Source organism: Erinaceus europaeus, chromosome X (assembly GCF_950295315.1).
Source record: "Erinaceus europaeus chromosome X, mEriEur2.1, whole genome shotgun sequence".
Taxonomy (NCBI): domain Eukaryota; kingdom Metazoa; phylum Chordata; class Mammalia; order Eulipotyphla; family Erinaceidae; genus Erinaceus; species Erinaceus europaeus.
This window is the reverse complement of record NC_080185.1, coordinates 100,028,252-100,054,832: the sequence shown is the minus strand read 5'-3', so window position 1 is coordinate 100,054,832 and position 26,581 is coordinate 100,028,252. Positions and strand designations below refer to the sequence as shown.

The following is a 26,581-nucleotide window of genomic DNA, read 5'->3' as shown; positions in this document are numbered from 1 at the left end:
GCTGTATCTGGTTGGCTAGAATTTTGTTCAATATTTTCGCATCTATGTTCATCAGAGATATTGATCTGTAGTTTTCTTTTTTGGTTGTGTCCCTGTCTGCTTTTGGTATCAGGGTGATGTTGGCTTCATAGAAGCTGGCAGGGAGTATTCCAGTGTCTTCAATCTTCTGGAAGACTTTTAAAAGTAGAGGTATTAGTTCTTCTTTGAAAGTTTTGTAGAATTCATTTGTAAAACCATCTGGTCCAGGACTTTTATTTTTGGGAAGATTTTTGATAACTGTTTCAATTTCATTAGCTGTGATGGGCCTGTTCATGTTATCCACTTCCTCTTTACTTAGTTTTGGAAGTTGGTAGGTATCTAGGAAATCATTCATTTCTTCCAGGTTCTCTAGCTTGGTGGCATATAGTTGTTCATAGAAGTCTCGCATGATATGTTGAATTTCTGCAGTGTCTGTTGTGATATCTCCTCTTTCATTTACTATCCGATTTATTTGGGTCTTCTCCCTTTTTTGTCTTGTGAGTCTGGCTAAAGGTTTGTCGATTTTGTTTACTCTTTCGAAGAACCAACATTTACTTTCGTTGATCTTTTGTATGGTTTTCCTGTTCTCAATGTTATTTATTTCTGCCCTAACTTTAGTGATTTCTGTCCTTCTGGTTGCTTTAGGGTTCCTTTGTTGTTATTCTTCTAGGTCTTTAAGATGTGTAATCAGGCTGTTTATTTGTGCTTTTTCTTGTTTCCTAATGTGTGCTTGTATAGCTATGAACTTCCCTCTTAGGACTGCCTAAGCCATGTCCCAAATATTTTGATAGCTTGTGTCTTCATTTTCATTGAACTCTTGAAACATTTTGATTTCTTCCTTGATTTCCTCTTTGACCCAGAAGTTGTTAAGAAGTGTACTGTTGAGCTTCCACATTTTGGGACTGTTACTAATCTTTTGTTGATTGTTAAGTGTTAGTTTCATTCCACTGTGGTCTGAGAAGATGCTTGGGATGATTTCAGTGCTCTTGAATTGGCTGATGCTGTCTTTGTGGCCTAACATATGGTCTATCCTTGAGAATGATCCATGTGGATTTGAATAAAATGTGTATTCCAGTTTCTTGGGATGAATGACTCTGAAAATGTCCTATAGTTCTAGTTTATCTATCTCTTCATTTAGCTCCCTTATGTCTTTATTGATTTTCTGCCTGGATGATCTGTCAAGTTGAGAGAGTGGGGTATTGAAGTCCCCTACTATGATTGTGTTACTGTTAATATATTGCTGTAGCTCTTTCAATAGAAGTTTGATGTATTTAGATGGCTTCTCATTGGGTGCATAGATGTTAATAATAGTTAAGTCCTCTTGATTGACTGATCCTCTGAGCATTAAGTAGTGTCTATTCCTATCTTTTTTAATCTTATCTATTTTAAAGTCTATCATGTCAGATATGAGAATAGCTGCTCCTGCCCTTTTTTGTGGGCCATTGGCTTGTATGATAGTTTTCCATCCTTTCACTTTAAGTCTGTGTTTGTCTTGTTGAGTTAGGTGGATTTCCTGTAGACAGCATATTGTTGGGTTGTGTTTTCTGATCCATCTTGCTACTCTGTGTCTTTTAATAGGTGGATTCAGGCCATTGACATTTATTGATATCAAAGATTGAACATATTTTAACTCCATTCTTGTAGAGTTTTAGAGTGTTTTGTTATATGTCCTATTTGTGGTGGTCTGGTTGTTTATAGGAGACCTTTCAGAACTTCTTTCAGGGCAGGCTTGGTGATGGTTGATTCTTTCAACTGTTGCTTGTCTGAGAAGTTTTTGATGCCTCCATCTAGTCTGAATGACAGTCTAGCAGGATATAGTATTCTTGGCTGAAAGCCTTTCTCATTGAGCACTCGATAGATATCTTGCCATTCTCTTCTGGCCTGTAGTGTTTGTATGGAGAAGTCTGCTGCTAATCTTACGGGTTTTCCTTTGTAGGTGACTCTTTGTTTTTCTCTTACAGCCTTGAGGATCCTTTCTTTATCCTTATTCCTTTCCATTCTAAGTATGATATGTCTTGGTGTCTTTAGGTCTGGGTTAATTCTGTTAGGGACCCTCTGGGCTTCTTGAATTTTTATGTCTTTGATGTTGTCTAGACTAGAGAAGTTTTCAGCTACTATGGCCTGGAAAATGCTTTCTTCCTCTCCTTCTCTTTCTTCCTCTGGTAAGCCAATAATGCGTATATTGTTTCTTTTGAAGTCATCCCATAGGACTCTGTTGTTGTTTTCAGCATCTCTTAATCTCTTTTTGAGATCTCTTACTTCTTTTTTAGTTGTCTCTAATTCATCCTCAATCTTGCTAATTCTGTCTTCAGCCTCATAGATTCTCTTCTCTCTGCCCTCTACTGTTTTCTGGAGTTCATCTATTTTGTTGCCCTGCTCTGATACTGTTTTAGCTTGTTCATCTAGTTGCATTCTTAGCTCAGCGATTTCAGCTTTCAGCTCTCTAATAACCATGAGATAATTAATGTTTTCTTCCATATTCTCATTTGTTGTTCCTGCATTTCTGGTTACAATTTTTTCAAATTCTTTACTCACTCCTGTTATTATTTCCTTAGCTAATGTCTGGATGTTGAACTTGTTATTTTGTGATTCACCCTCTGGAGGACTTTTAGCTGGACTCTTGTCCTGGTTCGAGTCTCCAATATTTTTTCTTGTTTTAACCATTTTATATATTATGTTATGAGTTCCCTTTATCAGTACTTTTCAAATTATTGATCACTATTGCCTGGATTGACTTGTGTCTAAGTAAGTTAATTAAAGGGTTCACAGTGGTGGAAGTTAACAGTTATTTCAATCCCTGAGTTGGAGCTCAGTGGTTTAAAAGTCTCTTTTTTTTCCCTTCCCTGTAGGCTATGGGAGCCTGAGGGCTTTAAAACTATCAATAGGCTTCTTAGCTTAATCACTGACTCCTGACCAAGAGATAAAGCAGGGTGTGGCAGAGATAACCCAGTGGTTATGCAAAGAGACTTTCACAGTCCCTCAGCTATGCCACCGAGGTATAGGTCTTCGGAGTTTCCTGGTTAGATCTCTGTCCCCTGGTGTCCCTTCCTGTCGCTGCTCCAGATTCTGAGGGTAGTAGCAATGGAGACTCAGAGTTGCACTTGGTGAGTCTCTGGGGAGTCCTCTCCTCTCTTAAGCTGTCCCCTTGTTGGTGAAGCAGACTGGAGGTGGTGTCTCAACTGATAAACTGCTGAACTGTTAGCAGTCACTTAATCTCTCCTTAGGCCCCTCTCTCCTCTCTGTCACCAGCCACACGTGTTTGTACTCACCAGTGATTTACTGGGTTCCTGTGGTCCTTCTAGTCCTGTCTTGTTTCGGTCCCGGGTGGTCTCCTTTGGTATTCCTAGTTGATCGGGGAGAGGAGTTGAGAGAAAGCGATCTGCTGCTAGTAGCTTCACCTCCCAAAGTCGAATCCGATATCTTCATTTTTTAACAACTTTATTAGCCAATCATCTGGCTTTGTTTATCTGGGTTGTTTTCCAGTTTGGGCTATTATAGATTGTGCTGCTATGAACATAGGTGTCCAGAGATGTCTTTGGATGGGTGTTTACTTTCTTTTGAATAAATTACTGAGTCATAGGAATAGGTCATTTCTACTGTTCTGAGAAATCTCATTGTCCCCTTTCTCAATAAATGCTACCCTCCTGGCAACAGTTAATCTGATTCCTGCCAATTAAATAATGCATTATGCTGCACATGTTTGACTTCTTTCCCTTGCTTAAGTATATTCAGATGTATCCATTAATAATATACCCGTATCAATCTTTCATTATCATTCAATAGTATATCCTTATATGCATATGGACATTTGGGTTGCTTCCAGTTTGGAACTGTTACAAATAAAGCTGTCATAAACAGGCATGTACTAGATTTTTGATGTTTTTAAATTAAAAACCATATATTTTATTTGAATTTTACAAGTTAATAGTTAAAATTATACTTTAAAGAGGATTATCTAATAGATCATTATTATTAGTGGTAGTGGTATTTTACTAAGCTGGGATCTTGTCCATCATGATTTCCTCCAGGTGCAGGTCTGACCGTGCACATAACCTGAGGTGCACATAACCTGAGGTGCTGTGGCACCTGGGCAAACTCCGCTGCTGCAGTCTCTCCACTCAATGAGATATCGCCCCAGCCCCCAAAATTTCATTTACAGAGAGGATCCATATAGTTTCTTCCCAGTTTTCCCCAAAGATTATAGCTTACGCAATTGCAGTCCAATATTAGTACCAGGGAACTGATCTGGGTACAGTCTCTGCATAGTTCTGTAATGTGTGTGCCAGGTGTACCATCGTCTGACCCAAAAGTGAATTTATTTTATTCTTGCCTCCTGGGCTTGGTGCCGGCACTACAAATCCACTACTCCTGGCCATTTTTCCATTTTATTGGAGAGGGAGAGAGACAGCTATAGACCTGCTTTAACACTTGTGAAATATCAGTGTGGAGCAGGGGCTAGTACCCAGGTCCTTGCTCATTGTGATATGTGTGCTTACCGGGTTTGTAGTTCTTTATCAGTTGTATAGATTCCTATAACTACCACAAGAATTCAGGTGCAGATTTTTCTAATTATCACAGAATTCTTTTTCCTTTAATAGTTACTTTCTCTCCACTGACACTATTCCTAAACACATCTCATTAATCACCAGCCTGTCCCTTCCTCAATAATTCTGACATTGTGGAACTGTTAGGTAAAGGAGCCAAGCAATATGGAATCTTTTGTTACTGACTTTTTGTGTGCTCAGTGTAAAATGCTCTTAAGACTCATCTAAGTTGCACATGTTAGTAACTGGCATATATTAATGTTATAGTTTTCAACTACGGTTTAGTATTAGTTAAAAATGATGATAGTTTAATAGTAGTGCTGGCTATAACACTGTTGGTCCTTCCATTCACTCACTTGGCGATATCTATACTATTTGTTTGGAAGCTTGTACAAATAACACTACTTGGAATATTTGTAGTTTTTTTCTGGTGGACTTATGTTTCCCTGCGGTAAACACCACAAGTATAATTGTTGGGGTGTATGTGTAGTTCTTTAGGATATTAAGAAACTAATCTGGCAGTGTACAAATCCAGTGTTTGACCTGAGCGCCTGCCTGCATACTTTCCAGCACTTGATGTTGTTACTGCTTTGTTTTCCTAACTTAGATTGGTATATGGGGATGCCACATTGTGGATTTAATTCATTTCTTTAACAGATGATGACAAACATCACTCTTAAATAAGCATTTTTTCTCTTTTTAAAGAGATGTATTAATTTCATGAGCTGGAGATAGAGACCAGAAGAGCATTCTGGCATATGTAGAGATTGAACTTGGGACTTGATTCCTGTAAGGCAACAGCTCTACCATTGCACACCCTCCTGAGCCACTCCAACCTGTTTACATGCTTAGTTTTCATTTATATGGGCTTTGCTATGTTACCTTTTCTCCTGTTGTCTTGTTTTCTGATTCCTTTCATTTGTTACTGAATTAATTTTCTTTTTGAAAGATGTCGGGTAGAACCCAGCCCATGTAAGGTATGCCCTCTACTCTTGAGCTACCTCCCTGGCCCTAGATAACAATCCATTACCAGATACGTGTTTTGTAGACCACTGATTTTTATGAGGTAGTTATATATTTGACTACCTTTCTGCCTTCTTTGATTGCTCTGGTTAGTGTTATCATTGACTCTCAAAGTAAACACTGTTTTAATGCCCACTGCTCTTGCTCTTCTGTTAAACATCCCTGTGTCTCTTTTCCTGCCTGCAGAGCCAGACAGGAAGCTGTCTTTCTGACTCTCAGATTTCTACCCTGGAGGGCTCTCCTGAAGTGCAGGCCTGTATGACTAACTGCTTCTCAACATTTCCTGTTGGAATTGAGTAGTCTCTCAAACTAAACACAGACACATGCGTGCCCCTGCCCAGAAAGTATGCTCCCAACAGTCTTCCAGTAACTCTGTCCATCTGTTTACAGAACCCCTGCCCCTCCTTTTCTTTCTCCCCGTCCCATTTGCCAGTCATGCTGATTCTAACATAAAAATATATAGAACCTAAGTTGTCTCTCGCCCTTTCTGCCTGTTACCATTTTGCATCTAATCTACCATCAGTTTGTATTATTTCCTTACTATCACCCCTATAGTAGATTCTCAAAAATTCAGCCTCTAGTTATCCTTTCAGATCTTTTCTTTGTGAAATGTCTTTCTCTCCTCCTTAGTGAATGCCAAGGTGTAGAATAATCTACCGGTTACGCCTTCACTGTGCCTACAGTTCCTTCTTTGCCACATTGTCACTTTGTGGTGATTTTCTTATCCGTCACTGTGTTCTGCCTCATGGCCTTAGTACTTGCTCTCTCACTAAGAATTCTACTCAATTTTCTTAATTTACAAAAATTATAAGATAACGGGTATAATTCCAGACCGTTCCCACCATCAGAATTCTGTGTCCTCTTTCCCTCCCATCAGAAACTGTAGTAGTTCTCCCAAGGTCACAGATACAGGTTGACTATGATGTCTCTGGCTTCTGTTACTGTTTCTCTGCTGGACATAGGTGTTAGCAGGTCGATCCATACCCCCAGCCCATTTCTGTCTTTTTCCTTAGTGGGATAGGGCTCTGGAGAGGTGAGGTATCTTGTCCATTCTGTGAATTATTTTTCTTCCCAATACATATCATTCCTACCACCAGAGTTCTGAATCTTCAATTTCCCCATTGCAATCTACCACAGTTCCCCAGTTTTTCTGCCTTTACTTATTACACCTACACGGATCACTACTTCTGAGTGTCCTTCCTTTTTCTTCTCTCAGATAAGAGAAACAGTGCCTACTGCCCTTTCAGTGATGGTATAAAAAAACAAGATTCCTGCTGGAACTAGAATTCAGAGTTCTAGCTCCTGTCATTGCTTCCCACTGGGCATGGACATTAGTAGGTCAGTCCATACCCCCAGGCTGATTTGTTACAGAGGAAGAAGTGCTTTACAACTACTTCATAAGTTAGCTGTAACCTGAACTTCATTTAAAGTTACTTTTTATTTTGTTGGTGTTAGGTTCTTCCTCTCTTTACGGTTTAAAGTCTTTCATCAGAGCTTACTCATGCTGTTTAAATCACACCATCCACAGTAAGGTGTGCTCAAGGGCTTTTGGTCAGTAAGTGTAATAGAAATGACATCCTGACCCTCGATCCATCTTGAACTATTCAGAATATTGTTTGTTGTATGTTAGGAAGGAATTTTGTATTCAGAAGCATTGAATAACAGCTTCATCTTTAAAGTTCGTCACAGATTAATCTTGGCAGTTGAGAAAAAAATCATTTTGATTGGCTCTGGGGATTTGCTTTTAACGCCTTTTATTAGCCATCTCCTTGTTTACTAAAATTCATAACTCAGAACAGATTTACTCCTAAATGCTTTCACCACTCCCAATCTGGAGTGTATCAAATAGAAATTTGCTTTTAATAGAATTTGGGACAGGTTAAATATTAATAAAAAAAAAAGATTACAGTAGAACCAGAGCATCACTCTGACACGTGATCAAACTTAGGGCCTCATGCCTGTGAGTCCAACTCTTTAATTCCTGGGCTACAGCAATGGGTTTTTTTTTCCCTATTTAATGTGGAATGTAAATATAATTATACAGTGGGAGGACGTGTACTTTGTGGTCCTGATTTTTACCAGCTTTGTCAGATTTACTCAGACACATCTGCTGAGTGCCAACTATGCCATAGACACAAGACCTAGAACACACCAACCCTCCCTAGTAGCATTTGGGATTTAGTAGAAACTGTACACAAACAAAGGTTCATTTGTTAAGTAGATCATCTGCTTTGAGAATCAGAGCTGAATTGGTGTCTCAACTATGCCACCTGCTGGGTGCTGTGTGTACATTCCCGCACATTCATTTTTCTGGGACTCAACTTCTGTGGGTTTTTTTTAGTTTTTGTTCTCTATTGGAGTTTCACTATGCCAAGTTGACTTCTTCAGATAGAGAGAGAGGGAACTACACTGAAGCTCAGGCTCAAACTTGAGTTGTGCCCGTGACAAAGCAAGAACATTATGTAAGTGAGCTATCTTGCTTACCCTCGAGTGCTTTTATTATACTTAACTGAGAGAGAAGAGACCAAAGCAACACCTATCCAACTGAGCTATTTTGCCAGTGCCATTCCTTGTGAATGCTCTGTGTGTACTTGAGAAGATCATGTATTCATTTATACTCGGAACTTTTTATCCCAAAATATCTATTAGGTCCATTTTGTTTATGGTTTTATTTAAGTTTGCTATTTCTCTGGGTGTGGGTGACGGTCCTCTTCCCTGTACATTTCATGCCCCACTCCTAAGTCAATAGTTGCATTCTTGAAATTGAGTTACTGTCAAGGATTTCTATCTAAGTCCAGAAATTCCATGGCTCCCCAAATAACTTGAGCCTTTATTTTTGAGAGAAAAAGCAAGATACCATCTGTAGAGTTCTCCCAGTGTCTTCCGTGATGCTTCCATGTGGTTCCAAGGCTTCACGCATGGTATGGGATGTACTCTACTGGGTGAAATATCTCCCTTAGATTTATTCCTAAATGCTTCTCTTTCCAAGGTTTTGCTTTTAAAGTTTGTCATGTGTGTAAATTGTTGGGGGATCAAAATATTAAGTGTCCCTTCACAGTTGGGTATATTACAAAAGCAAATATATTACAAAATATATATTCAGGGCTGGATGGTAGCGCAAAGACTGGCGTCAGGATCCCGGTTCGAGCCCCTAGCTCCCCAGGCGATGAAGCAGGTCTGTAGGTATCTTATTATCTTTCTCTCCCCCTCTGTCCTATCCAACAGCAATAGAATGGGAAAAATAGCCACCAGGAGCAGTGGATTTGTAGTGCTGGCACTAAGGCCCAGTGAGAACCCTAGAGGCAACAACAACATATATATATTCATTCAGAGACTGTGATATGAGGCAGCGTGTAGACTGAAGTACTCAGTGTCTGAGGTGTGTTAGAATTGGAATTGGTCACTGGACCCATCGCAGACAGTCCTGAGGAAATTTCCCTTCAGCTACATGGAGGTGGTTTCCTAGGGCTCCCATGAGCATTCTCACTACCTGTTTTATGATCTTTTGAGAATGTTCCATTGGGCAAGAATTTGCCATTTTGTGCCCCTGGAAAGATGTAGACATAACTCTGTCCATTAAGTGACCCTTTAAAATAAGTGGTGTTAAATTGTCAATGGCGGTTTTTAAGTTAGTGCTGAACTTGATTTCCTGGTAGTTGGCCCCTTTTCTAGATTATAAATGCTATTGTCTCGGTTAATTTTTTCAGGGTAGGGTAGTGACAATGTGGAGGACTTGCTCCAGTGTGGGTTTCACCTGCCTGTACTATCAGTCGGTTAACCTTGACCTGAGGCCACCATAGCTCTCCTGGGCTAGGTAGCCTTTTCCAGACCTACCCTCACACACTGGGTACTAGCAGGACTGACAAACTGTTATTTTTCATCACTTGTAGTGTAACTCTGCCCATTGCAGGTAGCAGTGTCTAATAGAGATTCTCTAGCCTCCACAATTGCAGATATCTGCCTACAATTAAGCTCAGGCAGGGCACGTGTAGGATTTCATAATTTGTCAGTGCTCCTCATTAGAATTCATTTACTAGAAGGAATTATGATCTGACAGGTGCCCAAGGAGTACATGGCAATACTGTATCAGAGTTTGAGGTCACATAGATGAGCTGAGTATTTTAGAAGACCTTACCTTGTGTAGCTAGCTGCTCTAGTTTGACAGCCTGAGTGCCTATTCTGGAGATAGATTTCACACTTTTGGGCATAAAATTTGTCTATTTTTCCATTGAAAACTTCACCTACCTCTCGTGACCCAGGAGGTGGTGAACTGGTTAGAGGCGCTGGACTTAAAAGCATACAGTTCTGGATCTGATTCCCGGTGTTAAGAGTGATGCTCTGATGTTGTAACTCTCCCCTTAACATAAAGAAATAAAACATTGGTGTTAGGCTTTTGAGATAGGTACTTACTTTGCCATTGGGTTTACTTTATGAACATGTAGATCACACATGTTCCCAGGCCATTTTTTAAAAAATTCAGATAGAGACATAGGTGTCTGCACCAAGGGCAGCACTGGTACTGTCTGTATCTGGTGAGCTGGTCCTCCAGCTAAACTTTAACCTTGGAATCCATACCACCACCCCCTTCTCTGTTGTTTTGAAGACTGGGGGAAAAGGGTTTGTTGGAAAAGTCATGACATTTTTCTAAGCAAAAAAAAAAAAAAAAAAGACTTTCTAACACTCCTTTAGTCACTAAGTTAGTTGGGAGATAAACAGTGTTTGTCAAAGGGCAACCCTCTCGTTTGTCAAAGGGCAACCCTCTCCCTACCACGCACATTTCACACCTTTGGTAGTGGGGCCCTTTGCCTGGCAGACAGCTCTCTGGGACAGAGTAGCAGCAGCAAGATGGCTCACTTTGAACGTGTGACACACCAGCCTAGTATTGCAGCTGCTCTGGTACGCCTGGTCACTGGGTGACAATACTGTTATTGTTAGAAATGGCTCACCATGACATCAGTGAGGGAGCTGCAGTCAGTGTGATGAATGAAAACAAAACCTTTCATGGTCAGAATTCAGTAGAACCCTAGGGTAGCAGTGTTTCTCAGCAGATGTACAATCCATGTCTACCTTAGCATACTGGGTCAACCATCAACTCATAGAGTGGTGCTAGCTAACCTGTTACAAAAAAAAAATCTATCGGAGAAGGATGAATATGGGATGAGCTCACTCAAGGACAGAAGTTGGGCTGGATTTAGTGTATTGTACCAAATTATAGGACTCTGGAGATATGGGCTTGGTAGGGGAGGACCTAAGCTGGGGGTGAGACTTTTGCAGAAAATTGAGAAATTTTAGTCTTGGTACAAACTGACATGGAGACCATATCCTTAACTGCATAGATAGCAACAGGCGCAGCCCAGAGAGCACTATGTCCTCTTGCACTGAGTGCTTTATAAAAAGATTGGCATTAAAACTATATCTTGAAACAGCATTATTAATCCAGTGTTAAGGCATTATTGTGCTTTAAAGCTGACATTTGATAGGAATCACTGCTCATCATGAATAGACTGAAGGCTGGATTTTCATTTCACTCCACTATTAAAAGACTCAAAATATACACCAATCATCTTTATAACTGACAAAGGTCCATGAAGACTGAATAGGTCAAGTTCTTCATTTTACAAATGAGGAAATCACAGAACTAGAAAAGTTGCCTATTTGCTTTTTTCTTAGCAGGATATTGATTGATGCAGCTCAAATGGCCCTAATTCTCCTAATTCATTATCTTCCCCACCGAATACAATGTCCTTCTACTTTAATTGGTGATGATTATGCTGGGGTTTTACAATGAGACGATTTATCTCTAGGCTTCTTTTGCTGGCTCTTATCAGCCTCTAGAGTAAAGGCATATCACAATACAGTTATTCAAACCCAGACATGATTGAAATGAGAAAAAGTGGTGGCTAATACCTACTCCTTGCCGCATTTTTACTTTCATGTAGCTGGCTTTGGGCTGGAGAGACAGCCTTGCATGCGCTGTGTTCTGGGTGGGTTCTATCCTGGCACCACTTGGGAGCAACAAAGAGAACAGCATGAATGGTGGATCAGCGCTTGTTCTCACTGTAAAAAAGTTGAATTAAAAATTGGGGTTGAGGGGGTCAGGCGGTGGCACAGTGGGTTAAGCGCATGTGGCGCAAAGCGCAGGGACCGGCATAAGGATCCCGGTTCGAGCCCCCGGCTCCCCACCTGCAAAGGAGTCGCTTCACGGGCGGTGAAGCAGGTCTGCAGGTGTCTATCTTTCTCTCCCCTTCTCTGTCTTCCCCTCCTCTCTCCATTTCTCTCTGTCCTATCCAACAACAAATTGTGTCAACAAGGGCAATAAAAGGGGGAAAAATGGCCTCCAGGAGCGGTGGATTCATGGTGCAGGCACCGAGCCCAGCAATAACCCTGGAGGCGAAAAAAAAAATTGGGGTAGAGAAGTAGTTCAGCATGTGCACCAATGAGTCTCAAGCTTTGTTCAGTGTCTAGCACCACATGTGACTAAGAGGTAGTCTGGTGTGTCTGTTTCTTGAAAAATAAAATGCTTGAATAACACCAGCTAGGAAAGGCACATTAGATGGTACTGTATTGTTAAATATTAGATTATGAATCAAGTACTCTATCAGCAATATGAATCAAGTACTCTATCAGCAATATCCAATGTAGCTGACAAAGTTGGAGTACAAGGCAGGATGTCTTGAAGAGAGAAATTAGGAAGATTTCCTGTTATCTGAGGAGAAAGAACCTGAACTTTTAGGTAATTCTGAGAATATTTGGTTTGATATTGAGATTATTATAAGCAGAATGAATGGAGCTCTCATTCAATGTCTAAAGAAGCAGAGGAGATGATACAGAAATAAAGGTAATGGAACCTCATTTCTACATATTGGAATTACTACTTTGAAAGACTGCATTGTAAAGATTGGTATGCATGCCAAAAACTAGATTGAGGGAAACAGATATATGGTTCCAGGGAGGTGGGTACAGCATACAGGTTACCATGTGTGAGGGCCAGTCCCCACCTGCAGTGGGGAACTTCACGAGCATGCTGCAGGTGTCTTTCTCTTTCATAATTAAAAATTCAGGACAAACTCTAGTGAAAACAAATGTCTATTTGGGTGTTATTTAATTTTGCATAGAAATGTGGGCTTATGGGCAGTAACACACATGTTGTGAAGCGCAGGGACCAGTGTAAGGATTCGAGCCCTCAGCTCCCCACCTGCTGGGTTGCTTCACAGGCAGTGAAGCAGGTGTCCGCCTTTCTCACCCCTCTCGATTTCTCTCTATCCTCGCCAACAGCAGCAGCAATGACAATAGTAACAAAAACAAGGGTAGCAACAAAATGGGGAAAATAGCCTCTGGGAGCAGTGGATTCCTAGTGCAGGCACCAAGCCTCAGCGGTAATCCTGGAGGCAAAAAAATATGTGGGCGTAAAACCACCCTATTTTCCTTTTCTGCTCTCACCTCTTCATTGCTGTTTCTTCAGGGATTGCTTGCCCTAAACCACCAACACTCTTGAGGAGGAAAGGGGCACACACTGTTGACTACAGATCTAACAACTATTTTGTGGATCTTTGCTTGCTAAGAGAACCCCAACTTTGGGAGAGAAAAAACAGTATATTCATTTCGCTAGGGACAAATCAGTCATGAGTCAACTAAGGCAAATTGTCCCCTTTTTAGGACTTAACAGTAAAATCAAAGGATCTGTCTGATCTTATCACTCTCATTGTGTTTCCCTCTCCCTTTTTGGTTGTTGCTAGGGCTTCACTGCTCGAGAGGGTCAGCTCTTTAAATATATACATAATTTTTGTAAGTTGATGGAGACACCTGCAGTACTGCTTCCTCACTCTTGAACCTGGGTCCCTGCATATGAGCACATATACTGTCAACTTCCTGGTAAGGCAGGTGTCCTGTCACCAGTTTCTGATTCCCTGCCTCTGCTGGGGCTCAGTGCCTGTACTACGAATCCACTGCTCTTAGAGGCTATTTTTTTCCCATTGTTGTTGGATAGGAGAGAGAGGGGTAGAGAAAGATAAAATATACCTGCTTCACCGCTCCAAGCAACCCCTGTGCAGGTGGTGAGCCGGTCCCTGCGTTTTGAGCCTTGTGCACTTAATGCACTGTGCTACCGCTCAGCCCCCAGAAGTTTAGATTTTAAGTTGAAATTTGTATAGACTTGTTTAAGCACCAGGACATGATTTGTCTTGGTTACTAATCCATGTGTATTTGAGAAGAATAGGCAAGAATAGGCTTCTATATAATTTATTTAAAATTTCTCCCTCTCCCTCCTATAACAAGTAATACCACAGTGGTTGCTTGCAGAGAGGAATACCATGTGGCAGTGAGCTGTGTCAACTACTCGAGAACAGCAGGTCTATGTCACCAAAGAGAATGGGTTTGGGTTTGAGATAAATGCAGACTTACATAGCACAAGAGAAAAAACAATCACCATACTAGTATTAATCTTCAGAAATACCATGCTTGATTTGACAACAGGGAGAGGGTTCCTATTCTAAGTGCCAGCTTCATACCACCAAGCCCTAAAGAGTAACAGTAATTAGAGGGCAGAGCATGTCTAAGAAGCTCCTGTTGGAATAGGCATTGTACTGCAAAATGAGACAGACATATGCTACTAACCTAATCAGATAAGTCCTTTATACCTACGTACAAGTGAGCAAAGATTTGAGGAAACTATAAGAAATCAGTAGATCCAGTATGGTCCTGACTAAGCCCCACCACCTTGGGAGTGTCACAGTACTAGGAGAAACTCGGGAGCATGCTGAAGGCTATGGATTTCCTTCATGTCTCCTAACTCCTTAATAAAATGCTTTTGACTCTTGGAGGGACCTCATAGCGAGTCTTTTTGAAGTTTGTGCAATTATTATAATTACTAGATTTCACTTGTTGGGGTTATGTTATTATTCCCTGGAGCTGTTTGTAACTGTATGTAACTATATATGTGGCTTCTCTGCAAAATTTCAGTCTGAATGTCTACCTCATTTTGGGAGGCAGACCAGACCCTGCTACTGTGGTGTGACCCCCACTCCAGTTCAGCAGAGACACACCTACGGGGGTGGGGAGCAGTGCTATAAGTGTTAAGTTGTCAGTATCTAGGAAAAATACTGAAAATATTTTCTTCAAAACCAGGTGTGGGTTTCAAAGAAAAAAGTACAGATTTTGTATGAAATATTCAGTTACATAGTTCAAGTCTCTTTAAAGCTAGATCATTTGAATTTTGAGTAAAATGAGTACCTTCAGCTGCATAGTAATTACCTTCCACATTTTATGACTTTAAGGGGTTATGGTAAAATTTATTTTCAGTGCATTTGCTTTGACTGGAAGACTTCTCTGATGTTAGATCTCTCACAGTTCCAATTAACTTGCTCTCTTATAGAGGATGGATTTCAGGGCATGCTGTTAATACTGTGTTTCAGTGGAAGCTGTCTGGATATAAGCAACTCAACTTTCATGCATGTATTTGTATGTACTGTAGGTTGCAAGGATTTGACATTTTCTGAGAAACTCAGATGAGGTTGCAGCTGCGGGTCCACGAAGTGAGGAGCTCACTTCTAAGTAGTTCCTGTTCCTAGAGATGAGGTTAATTCGTCTGGGGTGTGGCCTGGGTAATTCCAATATGCAACACTTGAGAACCTTTCTGCCAAAGTACACAGTGAAGTGGTTTAGCAGCTGAAACCTAAACAATGGTTAAAAGTGTGTTTATATACATACACATTCTTCACAATTATTTTATAAATAGGTTGGAAGCACTATATGGCCTATAAGTCTAGCCCAGTACACTGTAAATGAAGTTATGTATTGCTTGCTCTGGCCTTTATGCTGTAGTGGTAGAATTAGTAGCTAGAGCATTTATGTCCCACAAAGTCTGAAATATTTACTATCTTAACAGAATGCAAACCTTTCTTTTATAGTGACTTGTGGCAGGCCCTAAATATTTCTAAATTTCCGATTCTCTTTACTTACTAGTATTCTTACTTATCCAGCAGCCATTTTGCTTCTTCTAAGGCAACATTGAGTTTTTAAACAGTGCACAGTTCCTGGCGCTCTGTCATAATTAGTCTCCACTGGTGTAGTTCCAGTTTCCTTACAAGGTTCTTTGCTTTCTGGGGATGTTTACTTTCCCGATAAGAGATGGGGGTTTGTGAAGAAAGGTCAAGGAGTAACAGGACACACCAGTATACAACATACTGTGCCTTTCTGAGTCATTAACCCTGACATTTTCTTTCTTTCATATAGGCCTCTTGATAACACAAGTTATCATTTAAATACTGTCTGGATATTCTGTTATTGCTGGCTAATCCAACAGATAGGACTAATGGAGCCAAGGCAATTTTTACCCTCAAATTAAATCCAGCTCTTCCAAAATACTCAGTATTGTGTAAGTCCCAGGTTCAATCCCCCTCACCACAAGCCAGAGCTGAGCTGTGCTCATGTGTTTCTCAAGCCACCTAGCTATAAGGTGATAGAATCATCTGGTTGAGGAGGAAGAGTATCTTTAAATAAATACTTCTACATCTCAAATCTATTGCTAAGTCAACCTCTACTTGATAGCCAGACTCCTTGAACTATCTTTGTATGGGTGATTTTCTAAAGGGATGAACTTATTCATTTTAGACACAGTACTTGCACTTGATTCAGAAAAGAAAAATAAGTATTTCTCTTCTTCCTATCTTTGGACTTTCAGCTGTTTTTCTTAGTCCTTCACTTGTCCAAAGATAAGTCAACTTCTGTTTTCTGTCTTTCCTATGTACGTATTGTAAAAAACACACTGAAGCTTTTTACATTTCAGTCCCCTGCACCTTCTTCCCCCATACCCCTCCTGGCAACCACCAATTAAGTTACTGTAAGTATCAAGTATTTGAATTTCTGAGCTCATTTTGAATTAGTTCTTCTGGTTGGTTTGAGGTGATAGTTCTGTTTCATTCTTTTCCATGTGGCTGTTCATTTTTCCGGCACCAAGATATTTTTAAATTTGTATTGGTTATTTAACATTAGTTTATAGAACTTCCTATTCCCAGAGTATGTTTCCCACTTTAGTCATATTTCAAATGATCGAACTCATCTGGTAGTTGTCAGCGTAATCACCTCCAGTTCCATTTCATCCTGAATGTCATTTCAAAATCTTGTACCATTTATTTAAGAGATCATCTTATACCCATTGTATAGTACTGTCTCTTTTGTCTTGAATTAATATAAGTAAAGCTAGCTCTAGAATGGTGAGGGCCAGGATACTGCAGATGGGGATGAGAGCTGGAACCGTGCACGGATTAACTAACGTGTACTCTCAACTAGGTCCACCACTGCCCCCGTTGTATGTCAATACTGTATTAATTGCTGATTTCTTTGGGTATTGGGTAGTATGGATATGATATATGTGCTATCATTCCATTCATGTGTGTCTTCAATTAAACAGGTGTCTTTGTATGTTCTTTAAAATCAGTCTCCTGTAAGAAGCATACAGATGGGTATTACTCTCTCCTACTTCAGAGGCAGGAATAAGCCATGTAGGTGCGAGATAGAGAAGCTACTGGGCTCTTCTTAACACTATCCTCACTGCAGACATCATCCATTTGTAGAATTTAAAAGAGGTGCTGAGTTGCTTGATTAGATTCTAAAACATGCTCTTCTCTTTCCAGTTATTAGGGATTTTAAGTCATGCATTTTATTTTTAAAAAGAGTGGCAAATATCATAGGACCTTGAAGTATATTAGACTTTGTTATAAAATCCAGCCTACTGTGATGACACCTACTGGTCTTAAAGGGATACTCCACTATAGCAGAGTTCTCTGGCGGCACCTTCAGATTACAATCATAGCATGCTCGGAAATTGAGGCTCTTTATGAATATATTTTGGATTTTTCATTAAGATAACGGAATAATAGTAGTATATATAGTAGTCTGGATTTCAGATGCATCTAGTCCCCAAAACAGTAAGTCTGCTAGTGCCTTTGTACTCAGGTCAATGCTATCTGAATTCAAATATTTAATGCATTCAAATGAGTCAGTTTACTTTTGCTTGCAGATTGAATTTCTAGGAAAGTTTTTTGATCAGATTTGTGAGGAAGTGAACTGAGTTATCAGGTTTTGTGCATTTTAATAAAATTCTAACTGAATCATTTTATTTCTCTCCTCTCTACAACAAAAGGAATAAAGTCAGCCTAGGAGCTAAAATTGTATGTGCATTAGGTCCTTATATCACAAAAATTAAAAGTTTGTATCACTCTATAGATATTTCCCAGATAAATCAATCTTTTTATCATCGGAGCTTGAACCTGGGTCCTTGTGCATTGGAGCATGTGTGCCACCACCTGCCCCCTTGATGTTTATTAGTATTTGGGTATAGGACTAGATACTGGGGGAGGGAAAGGAAATACTCAGTTGCAGATAAAAGAATTTACAACTCATATTGGGTTGTGGGAAAAGTCATGAAACATTTTTGCATAGAAAAATAAGTCACAGCTTTTAAGTAGTATTCTAGGAAGATTCTGAACTCATGGCCACATGGGACACTGAAAAAAAAACCGAAAGAACTGTGTGATAACCTAGACCATCATGCAAAAGGGGAAGAGAGAAGCTTCACCAGTGGTTGTGTGATCTCTTGCCCTCTTTCTGGAAGAAAGACTACTGGAAGCAGAACCCTCAAATAGAGAGATGTAGTGTCACCAAAAACTCTGCCACAGTGGGTACCGTCAGGACACAATTCGCAAATAGGGAGCATCTCCCTGAAAAGTACCTAGACAGGTTTGAGTCCATTAGGATTTTCTTCTGAACCTTCTCCTCTGCAGGTGGGGACCAAGGCTTGAACCTAAGTTGCATCATCACCCGGCCCCTAGTGACTATCACATATGAGAATCCAGAGAACCACTTCAGTACATGTGATGCTAGAATTGAACCTGACATCTCAGGCAATTTCCATAGCCATAAATCATCCTACTTCAAAAGCTACTACTTTGATCTGGGAGGTTATGTGCTGGGTAGAGTTGCCTGACTGAATTCAATCCCCAGCATCACATATGCCAGAGTAATTAATGTAATTGAATCTTTCCCCATATAACTGCTGCTGGAATCTCTGGCTTCAAATCTATCTGAAATTAGGGGCTGACGGTCACTTCACAAACAGTGAAGCAGGTGTCTTTCTGTCCTACCCAATAAAAGTGGTCACCAGGAGCAGTGAATTTGTACTAGGCACAAAAGAATCACAGCTTTGGTTTTAGCTGTAAGATTCATCTCCTATATAGGAATAGCCCTGGAGCATCAAGCAAAATCAGTAAAAAGGAAGGCTGGGGAGGTAGCATAAGGGTTATACAAAAAGACTTTTCATGCCTGAGGTACCAAGGCCCCAGGTTCAGTACCCTCATAAGCCAGACCCAGTGCTCATGTAAGAAGGAAGGGGAAAAATGCCACATCAGATAAAGAATTCAAAGTAATGGTCTTTTAAAAATAATTTACTGGGGGAGTCGGGCTGTAGCGCAAAGCACAAGGACCGGCATAAGGATCCCGGTTCGAACCCCGGCTCCCCACCTGCAGGGGAGTCACTTCACAGGCAGTGAAGCAGGTCTGCAGGTGTCTATCTTTCTCTCTGTCCTATGCAACAACAACAACAACAATAAAACAACAAGGGCAACAAAAGGGAATAAATAAATAAAATTTTTAAAAAATTAAAAAAATAATTTACTGGATAGAGACAGAACCTGAGGAAAAGGGGAGGTAGGAGAGACACTGTTTGTTAACCCCCCCCTTCGGGTGAGAATCTGGGCCCTCAAAGTAATGGTCTTAAAGATGCACACCAAGATAAAGGTCCCAAACTGGATCCTTGGCATTGCATGTACCAGAGTGATGCTCTGCTTCTCTCATAAAAAATGCAAATATATAAAAGAGAGATTCATTCTTAAAATGAGCTAGCAATATCACTCCTAGACATTTATCCAGAAAAAAATGTGAAGGGACATACATATGCATCCCCATACTCACAGCTGTGTTACTGGCATTAGTTAAGAAAGAAGTTATGGGACATACACTCAATGGAGTACTACTCAGCAATTTAAAAAGACAGCTTAAAACGGTTACAACACACACAAGTAGAACCTGAAATGGAATTGGCATATCGCACCAAAGTAAAAGACTCTGGGGTGGGGGTTGTATTGTTATATGAGAAACTGGGGAATGTTATGCATGTACAAACTATTGTATTTACTGTTGAATGTAAAACATTAATTCCCCAATAAAGAAATTTAAAAAAAAGTTACAGCACAACATCAAGATATAATAGCTGAATTCTTAACTAAATAGACTAAGACATTACTAAAATGTTAGGGGAAAAAACATGCTATCTACAGAGAAATAGCTAAGACAACCTGTTAAAAGCAGATTTTTTTCACTTGAAAGTTTGTGGGGTCAGGACAGTGTTCAAAGTGATAGATTCTGACCAAGAGTACTCCTACCTGGCAAAATTAAGTTTTGTATCACCAAGGGTTAAGGCAGTGGTGCACCTGGTCCCATTAAAGCAAAAAAAAAAAAAATCATTGGGGACCAGAAAATGGTTCACCTTGTAATGTGCACATGGCTTCAGGGTTGTGTATTATGCAAGGGGGAAGCTTCAAGTAACAGCATATTGTTTCTCCAAAAAATAAAAAGGCAGATGGTACACTGAAGGGGAGGAAGAGTTCAGGGACTGGTAGTGCCTCATCTGGTGGCAAAAATTAAATAATGTCAAGTTTACTGCCATTAAAGCACTGAGCATGCATACTTGAGACCCAGTATTTCAGTACAAAGCAGTATTATGTGTGCCACTGCCTGGCCCCCAATACACAACATTTCAAATGACAAAATATTAGTAGTGAAAACCAGATATTCAGCACTATATACATGAAAAAAACAAGCAATATATTCCTAGATAACAACTGCAGGGTGTCTGGAAACTCTACTCCAATGGAGATGAAAGTAAAAATAGGACTATATATGAAATGGAAATAGCTTTTGTACAGCAAAACAGACTACCACAAAAATGGAACCACCACCCTACTGACTGGGAGAAGACATATATTACACAAAAAATTCCTCAACCAACAATCCCCTTGAAAAAAAAAAAGACAAAGCTACTTCTCCAAAGAAGGCAGATGTTCAAATTTGCTTATTTTATTTTGCAATACTGGGAATAAACCCAAGATCTCCCAGAAGTTTGATACCACCTGAGCAGACTCCCTGAGTATTTTTCTTTATGATTTTAAAAGATGCACTTATTTTGTCAACCATAGAGCTTCCCTGTGATCTCAGGGCCTTGGATGTTAGAGGAAGGCACAAGCTCTCCTGGGTGAGATGCTGCCATGCTTTCAACTTCACTTATGAAAATGTGATTCAAGGCCACAATGAGCTTTTACCTCGCAGCTATAAGTATGATAATCTTTTTCAAAAAGACTTAAAACACATGTGTTCTCAAGAGTATGGGATGAAAGAAACTTCCTTAAACTAAAAATAGAATAGAAATACCATCTACACCCTTAAGTTGACAGCAGCACTAGATGTAGAAACACCTTAATATCCATCAACTGATGGCTAGATGCAGAAATTGTGCTGTATATACTTAATGGAATACTATTCAGCTCATAAGGAAGATGAAATCTTCTGCACTGTAAACTACTAGGACCTCCCCCCTACACCCAAATACAAATGAAAGAAAAACAATTACAGAAGCCAGATGTCCCACCTTCTGCACCCCATAAAGATCTTCGGCCCATACTCTGAGAATGATAAAAAAAAAAAAGGGAAGTGATGGGCAACTCAGGTGGTGGGAATTGTACCTGTTACCTTAAACCACTAATAAAAGAAATCTTACTTTTCACAACATGATTATTAACTTAAGCTTGATCATGCAAGGTAAAGTCAGTTAGGTCATTTAGAAAATTATCAAATGACTAAAATATCTTATTTTTTCCCCCACCTGCAGGGGAGTCGCTTCACAGGCGGTGAAGCAGGTCTGCAGGTGTCTATCTTTCTCTCCCCCCTGTCCTATCCCACAACGACAACTAAAGGTAATAAATATTTAAAATAAATATATTTTTTTAAAAAGAAAAAATTTTAAGAAATAGACCAGAGCACTGCTGGGGATTAAATTAAACCTAGAGCGTCAGGCATGAGTCTTTTGTATAACCATTAATACTATCTCCCCAGCTCTAATGATTTCTCTTATGTGGGATGTAACTACCCAAGTAAAACGAACTACCAAATTTCAACAAAACTGTGTCAGACTCTGCAAAATGTTTTTCAATATTTGCCCGTACAAACGAGTTTCAGTTACTCACCACATGTCTTTTGAGGTTATAGCCTAGGTTTGAAAATAACCTTACAATTTTCACTAGCTGAAACTTTATCAGTCAACCGAGGAGAAAGTCTGGTGCCCCCATCCAACAGCACCATTAGAAGACAAGGTTTTCTTTAATTTATTTTATTTATTTATTCCCTTTTGTTGCCCTTGTTGTTTTATTGTTGTAGTTATTACTGTTGTTGTCGTTGTTGGATAGGACAGAGAGGGGGAGAGAAAGACAGACACCTGCAGACCTGCTTCACCGCCCGTGAAGCGACTCCCCTGCAGGTGGGGAGCCGGGGTTCGAACCGGGATCCTTATGCCGGTCCTTGTGCTTTGCACCACCTGCGCTTAACCCGCTGCGCTACAGCCCGAGTCCCCGAAGACAAGGTTTTCATCTATGGAGTGTTTTGTATTAAAAACCCACCACAGTCTAAAACAGCATGTAGCATTATACTTTGGTGCTAAGAAGCGTGGAAAGTAATATCTGACATTTTTTTAAACAGGAGCTTATTTTGTATAATTGGTAAAGGCGAAATCACTATTCCTGATGAAAATATTTAAAAATCTTTTCTTTCTTGTAATCTTGTGTTGTGACTGACCTTTTAAGAGACTTTTCCCATTTTTTGATCATACTGATTTTCAATGCATTTGTCTTTCATTTTCCAGAAGGAGTTTTGGAACACCTACACCAAAGCACAACAAGGAGAGAGTAACAGAGGAAGTGACTGGTTTCAATTTTATCTCACCTTTCCATTAATCTTCGGCCTCTTAATTATCCTCCTGGTCATTTTCCTCATCTGGAGATGCTTCCTGAGAAACAAAACTCGCAGACAGACAGTGACTGATGGTCACATTCCTTTCCCTCAGCACCTTAACATTATCACTCCACCTCCAGCACCAGATGAAGTGTTTGATAGCAGCGGATTGTCACCGGGCTTTCTGGAATATGTAGTTGGGCGCTCAGATTCTGTCTCCACTCGCCTGTCCAACTGTGACCCCCCACCAACCTATGAGGAAGCCACTGGGCAGGTGAACCTACGCAGGAGTGAAACAGAGCCTCACTTAGACCCACCACCGGAGTATGAAGACATCATCAACTCCAGCTCAGCCAGTGGCATTGCTATGGTGCCTGTGGTCACCACCATCAAATGAAGCTGCAAACTTTTTACTGTAATCATTTTTCAAGTACTAATGAAAGAACTTTCTAGCACTTTACCATGGCATACATGTGCATTGATTTAGCTTACTGGGCCCTTGTAGCATACCACATTATGTTCTCTGATTTGATTTTCATTAGTTGTGTTTCCTTTTGCAAAACTATGAGTCATTCTCATTTTGCTAAAGGACATATGAAGATGAAAACACATACTAGTGGAAGTCTTCATGTGTAAAGATAGTGTCACTGATCCAGATATGGGGAGTGACTCAACATTTTGTATAGCACCCCACAACATGCTATTGAATTTTTGAAGATGAAACTTGCCCTTTTTTTTAAATTCTTACCCAACTTTTGTTAACTTTGAAAGGAAAATGCATATCACTGAGCTTCATTTTAGAAGTAGCTCAGAAATAGAGAGGGCACAGTATATGATTACTGACATGCAGAAAGTCAGTCGTTTGACTTGCTCTGTAGACAGCGTTTCTTATTGATTTCCTCCATTCCCCAAACGAGTGTTTGCTTATTATCTTTGAATGACACATGCTCTTTCTGAAGTAGGTGTGTTAGTGATAGGGAAAAGATATTAAAAATCCTTTCCTTATTCATGACAATAGTTTCTTTTTTGCTGTTTTATTGATTTTTACTGTTACATCTCTTTCCTACCCATCCCACAGAATCTTAAAGCACTTAAGTTTAATTAAAATAATTTTTAAAATCATTTTCCTATTGATTTTGTATAAAGTTTTTGCCTCAAGATAATTGAGGCTATTTTCCATTAAATGAAGAACTGTGTTTTTTTTTTTTCTCTCCAATTGCTGGAGGAACAGTGCAAAGTCTGCTTTGTGCCAGGTGCACAATTAATCTAGTTCTAGCTTCACATAGATTTCATTTTCATTGCTGTTGAATGTTGTGGTTTCTTTTAAACTGCAGAATTTTTACTTTTCCCTTGGAGCTGTGAATGAACTGCCAATATCAACTGGCTCAGAAAGAAAACCTGACAATTATTTCGCATGAAGTTCCATTTTGCATGCATTGATGGAAGAGTCATTGCAGCCATTCAGGCAACATTGGTGTCCCTTCCAGACTGCCTTAGTGTTGGTAACTGGTTGAAGAGGCAGAAGTACTACAGATTTGGAGCTGTCCTGCACTGTATCCGCCCCCCGAGACCCAAGGGAGTGCTGGTGGGGAGAATGCCACAACAGGAATCTGATGACTTTTGATCCCATTCTGTGACATACCTGCCATGGTACTTTGGGAAAGACCCAAATCTGATCCTCAATTCCTCTAATGTTTTGTCCTAAAAAGAACAATCCAATGAGATGCATGGTGCCTGTAAGGTGTCAGGTTATAATATTTCTCTTACTATGCTTAAAGGAAAACTTTCCCCACGTTTTCCTCAAATTTATCAGAGTTTTCGCAGGATGCTCCATAAATGGTGAGTTTGTTCTTAAGTGGAGTGTAAGGACTGTTGTTTAAACTCCTTTTATTTTTCTGTCTCTCCCAATTTAAAGAAAACAGCTCAACATAGACAGGATTAAGCAGACATTGTAAAGGAACTAAAACACATGTGTTCAGTTGTTAAATTTGGCCATGGTGAGCTTGGGCTTCTAGTTAAAGCTGTAAGTAGGAATATTTGGTTCAATGACAGTGTGTGTGTATTTGGATTTTAATTTTAAAAGTGAGCTTCATTTTTGTGGACTTTTTCATTACTATTGGGCCTTAGATTTGACCAGCAGTTTTCAAAGTGTGGGCTATGGCCTCCCTGGTAGTCCTCAAGAGCCCTTTAAGGGATCTGAGAGAGAGAAACTATTTTCATACTAATACATTTAGCTTTTTCCACTTTCTCTCAAAGAGTACTTTAACATTTTTTAAAATGCCATCTTCCTATAACACTCTTGTTTTAGAAAATATGGCAACATGCATTGTCTCTAATATGACAAGTACTGATAGACATAAAACCCAGTAACAAAAAGCCCTTTGGCATTCTGACCCCACATTTTAAGGATTAAACGGGGCCAGAAGTCTGAGAATTGTAGGATTTTGCATTGTAAACACCTTGGTTTTGGATTTAATTCTGCCTCTTAAGAGATTCCTGAATTACAGTGTAAGTCGGACTATAGATCCTTAAAGAAAAATCCAAATACTTACCAATGACTCCATTTTTCTTCTCTCAGCCAGAGTTCTCATGGAGGCATTCACACAATGACGCAACAAACAAAATACAATGTTCAAGAGACATTCTCTTAGGTTTGTTTTGCTTAATTTGGTTTGAGTTTGTTTTCAAAAGCGCTTTTGCTACCCCATCTGATTTTATAAGCTGAGTTTCTTAATATTTCTTATAATTAAATGGAGCTTGTCTGGAATAATGTATTTTTATGCTTTTACCTTTCTTACCTGATTGATATTTCATTCATCTTTGATCATTTTTAATAGAGGTTTATTTTTGCAGGATATATTTAGGACCTTTCTTAAACAGTAACTAAGTGGAACCAATCAGTTTGCATTAAAATGAAGGATGGGCTCACTGGTTGTCCAGTGGAGTGGTTCCCAAGCAGTGGTTATGTCTGAAATCATAGAACTGGCAGTTTCTGCCTCCCTGATTTGAATGTCACAGTGGGTTATATCTGTTTAAATTAAATGATTTTTTCCTACTGACTAGCATAAATACTAGCTATATTTGAATCATTGTTAATGATGATTGATCTCTGATACGATAACCATGGAGGTAGCTTTAACTTGGTTCTTTGTAAATAGCATGTATTTTAATATTTCACATTTTTAAACAGTTGGTTTACATTAAATTATGGTATTTAACTATTTTTATGTTTATACTGGGTAAGGTTTTTCTTAAGTTTCTGTGTTTTCGGTATGCTAAATAAAGCTATTTTTAAACCCAAGATAATTCTTATGCTATTAATGAAATTGTGGCAGGTTGGTAACATGCTGCATAAGCTCTTACTACTTAGAATTTTTTTTTCTCTTAGGAAGTGAAAAATGTCAGAAAGAAAAATACATTTATAAAAAAAAAAAAGTTCAGGCATAAGGATCCCGGTTCGAGCCCCCGGCTTCCCACCTGCAGGGGAGTCGCTTCACAGGTGATGAAGCAGGTCTGCAGGTGTCTGTTTTTCTCTCTGTCCTATCCAACAATGACAACAACAATAAAACAGCAAGGGCAACAAAAGGAAATAAATAAATACAAAAAAAAGTTCAGCTGAGAGTGGTGAAAACTCAGGAATGACCAAAAAATTAATAATAATAAAATGGAAATACTGACAAGACCATAGGGTAAGAGGGGTAAATTTCCATGCAGTTCCCACCACCAGAACTCTGTATCCAAATCCCTCTCTTGAAAACTTGCCTGTTCTTTATTCCTCTGGGAGTATGGACCTAGGATCATTATGGGGTGTGGAAGGTCTGGCTTCTGTAATTGCTTTCCCACTGAACATGGGCATTGGCAGGTCAATCCATACCCCCAGCCTGTCTCATAAGAGAACTTTTTATACTATGGAATGTCTGTGCTATAACACAGGAACACTTGCT

At 39.7% G+C, this 26,581-nt stretch overlaps 1 protein-coding gene across 3 annotated transcripts in view; it reads left to right on the top strand.

Annotated features, from left to right (window-relative positions):
- The window catches only part of PRRG1 (proline rich and Gla domain 1), a 97,510-nt gene extending 71,567 nt beyond the window's left edge, over positions 1-25,943 (top strand). For 2 of the 3 annotated variants that reach the window (XM_060182699.1, XM_060182700.1), the window contains exon 4: positions 22,549-25,943. In XM_060182699.1, coding sequence (XP_060038682.1) covers positions 22,549-23,034 — 486 coding nt within the window. In that variant the 3' untranslated portion in view covers positions 23,035-25,943. The remainder of the gene's footprint in view (positions 1-22,548) is intronic. The other variant, XM_007523211.3, reaches the window with a different exon arrangement.
- Positions 25,944-26,581: the final 638 nt, after the last annotated feature.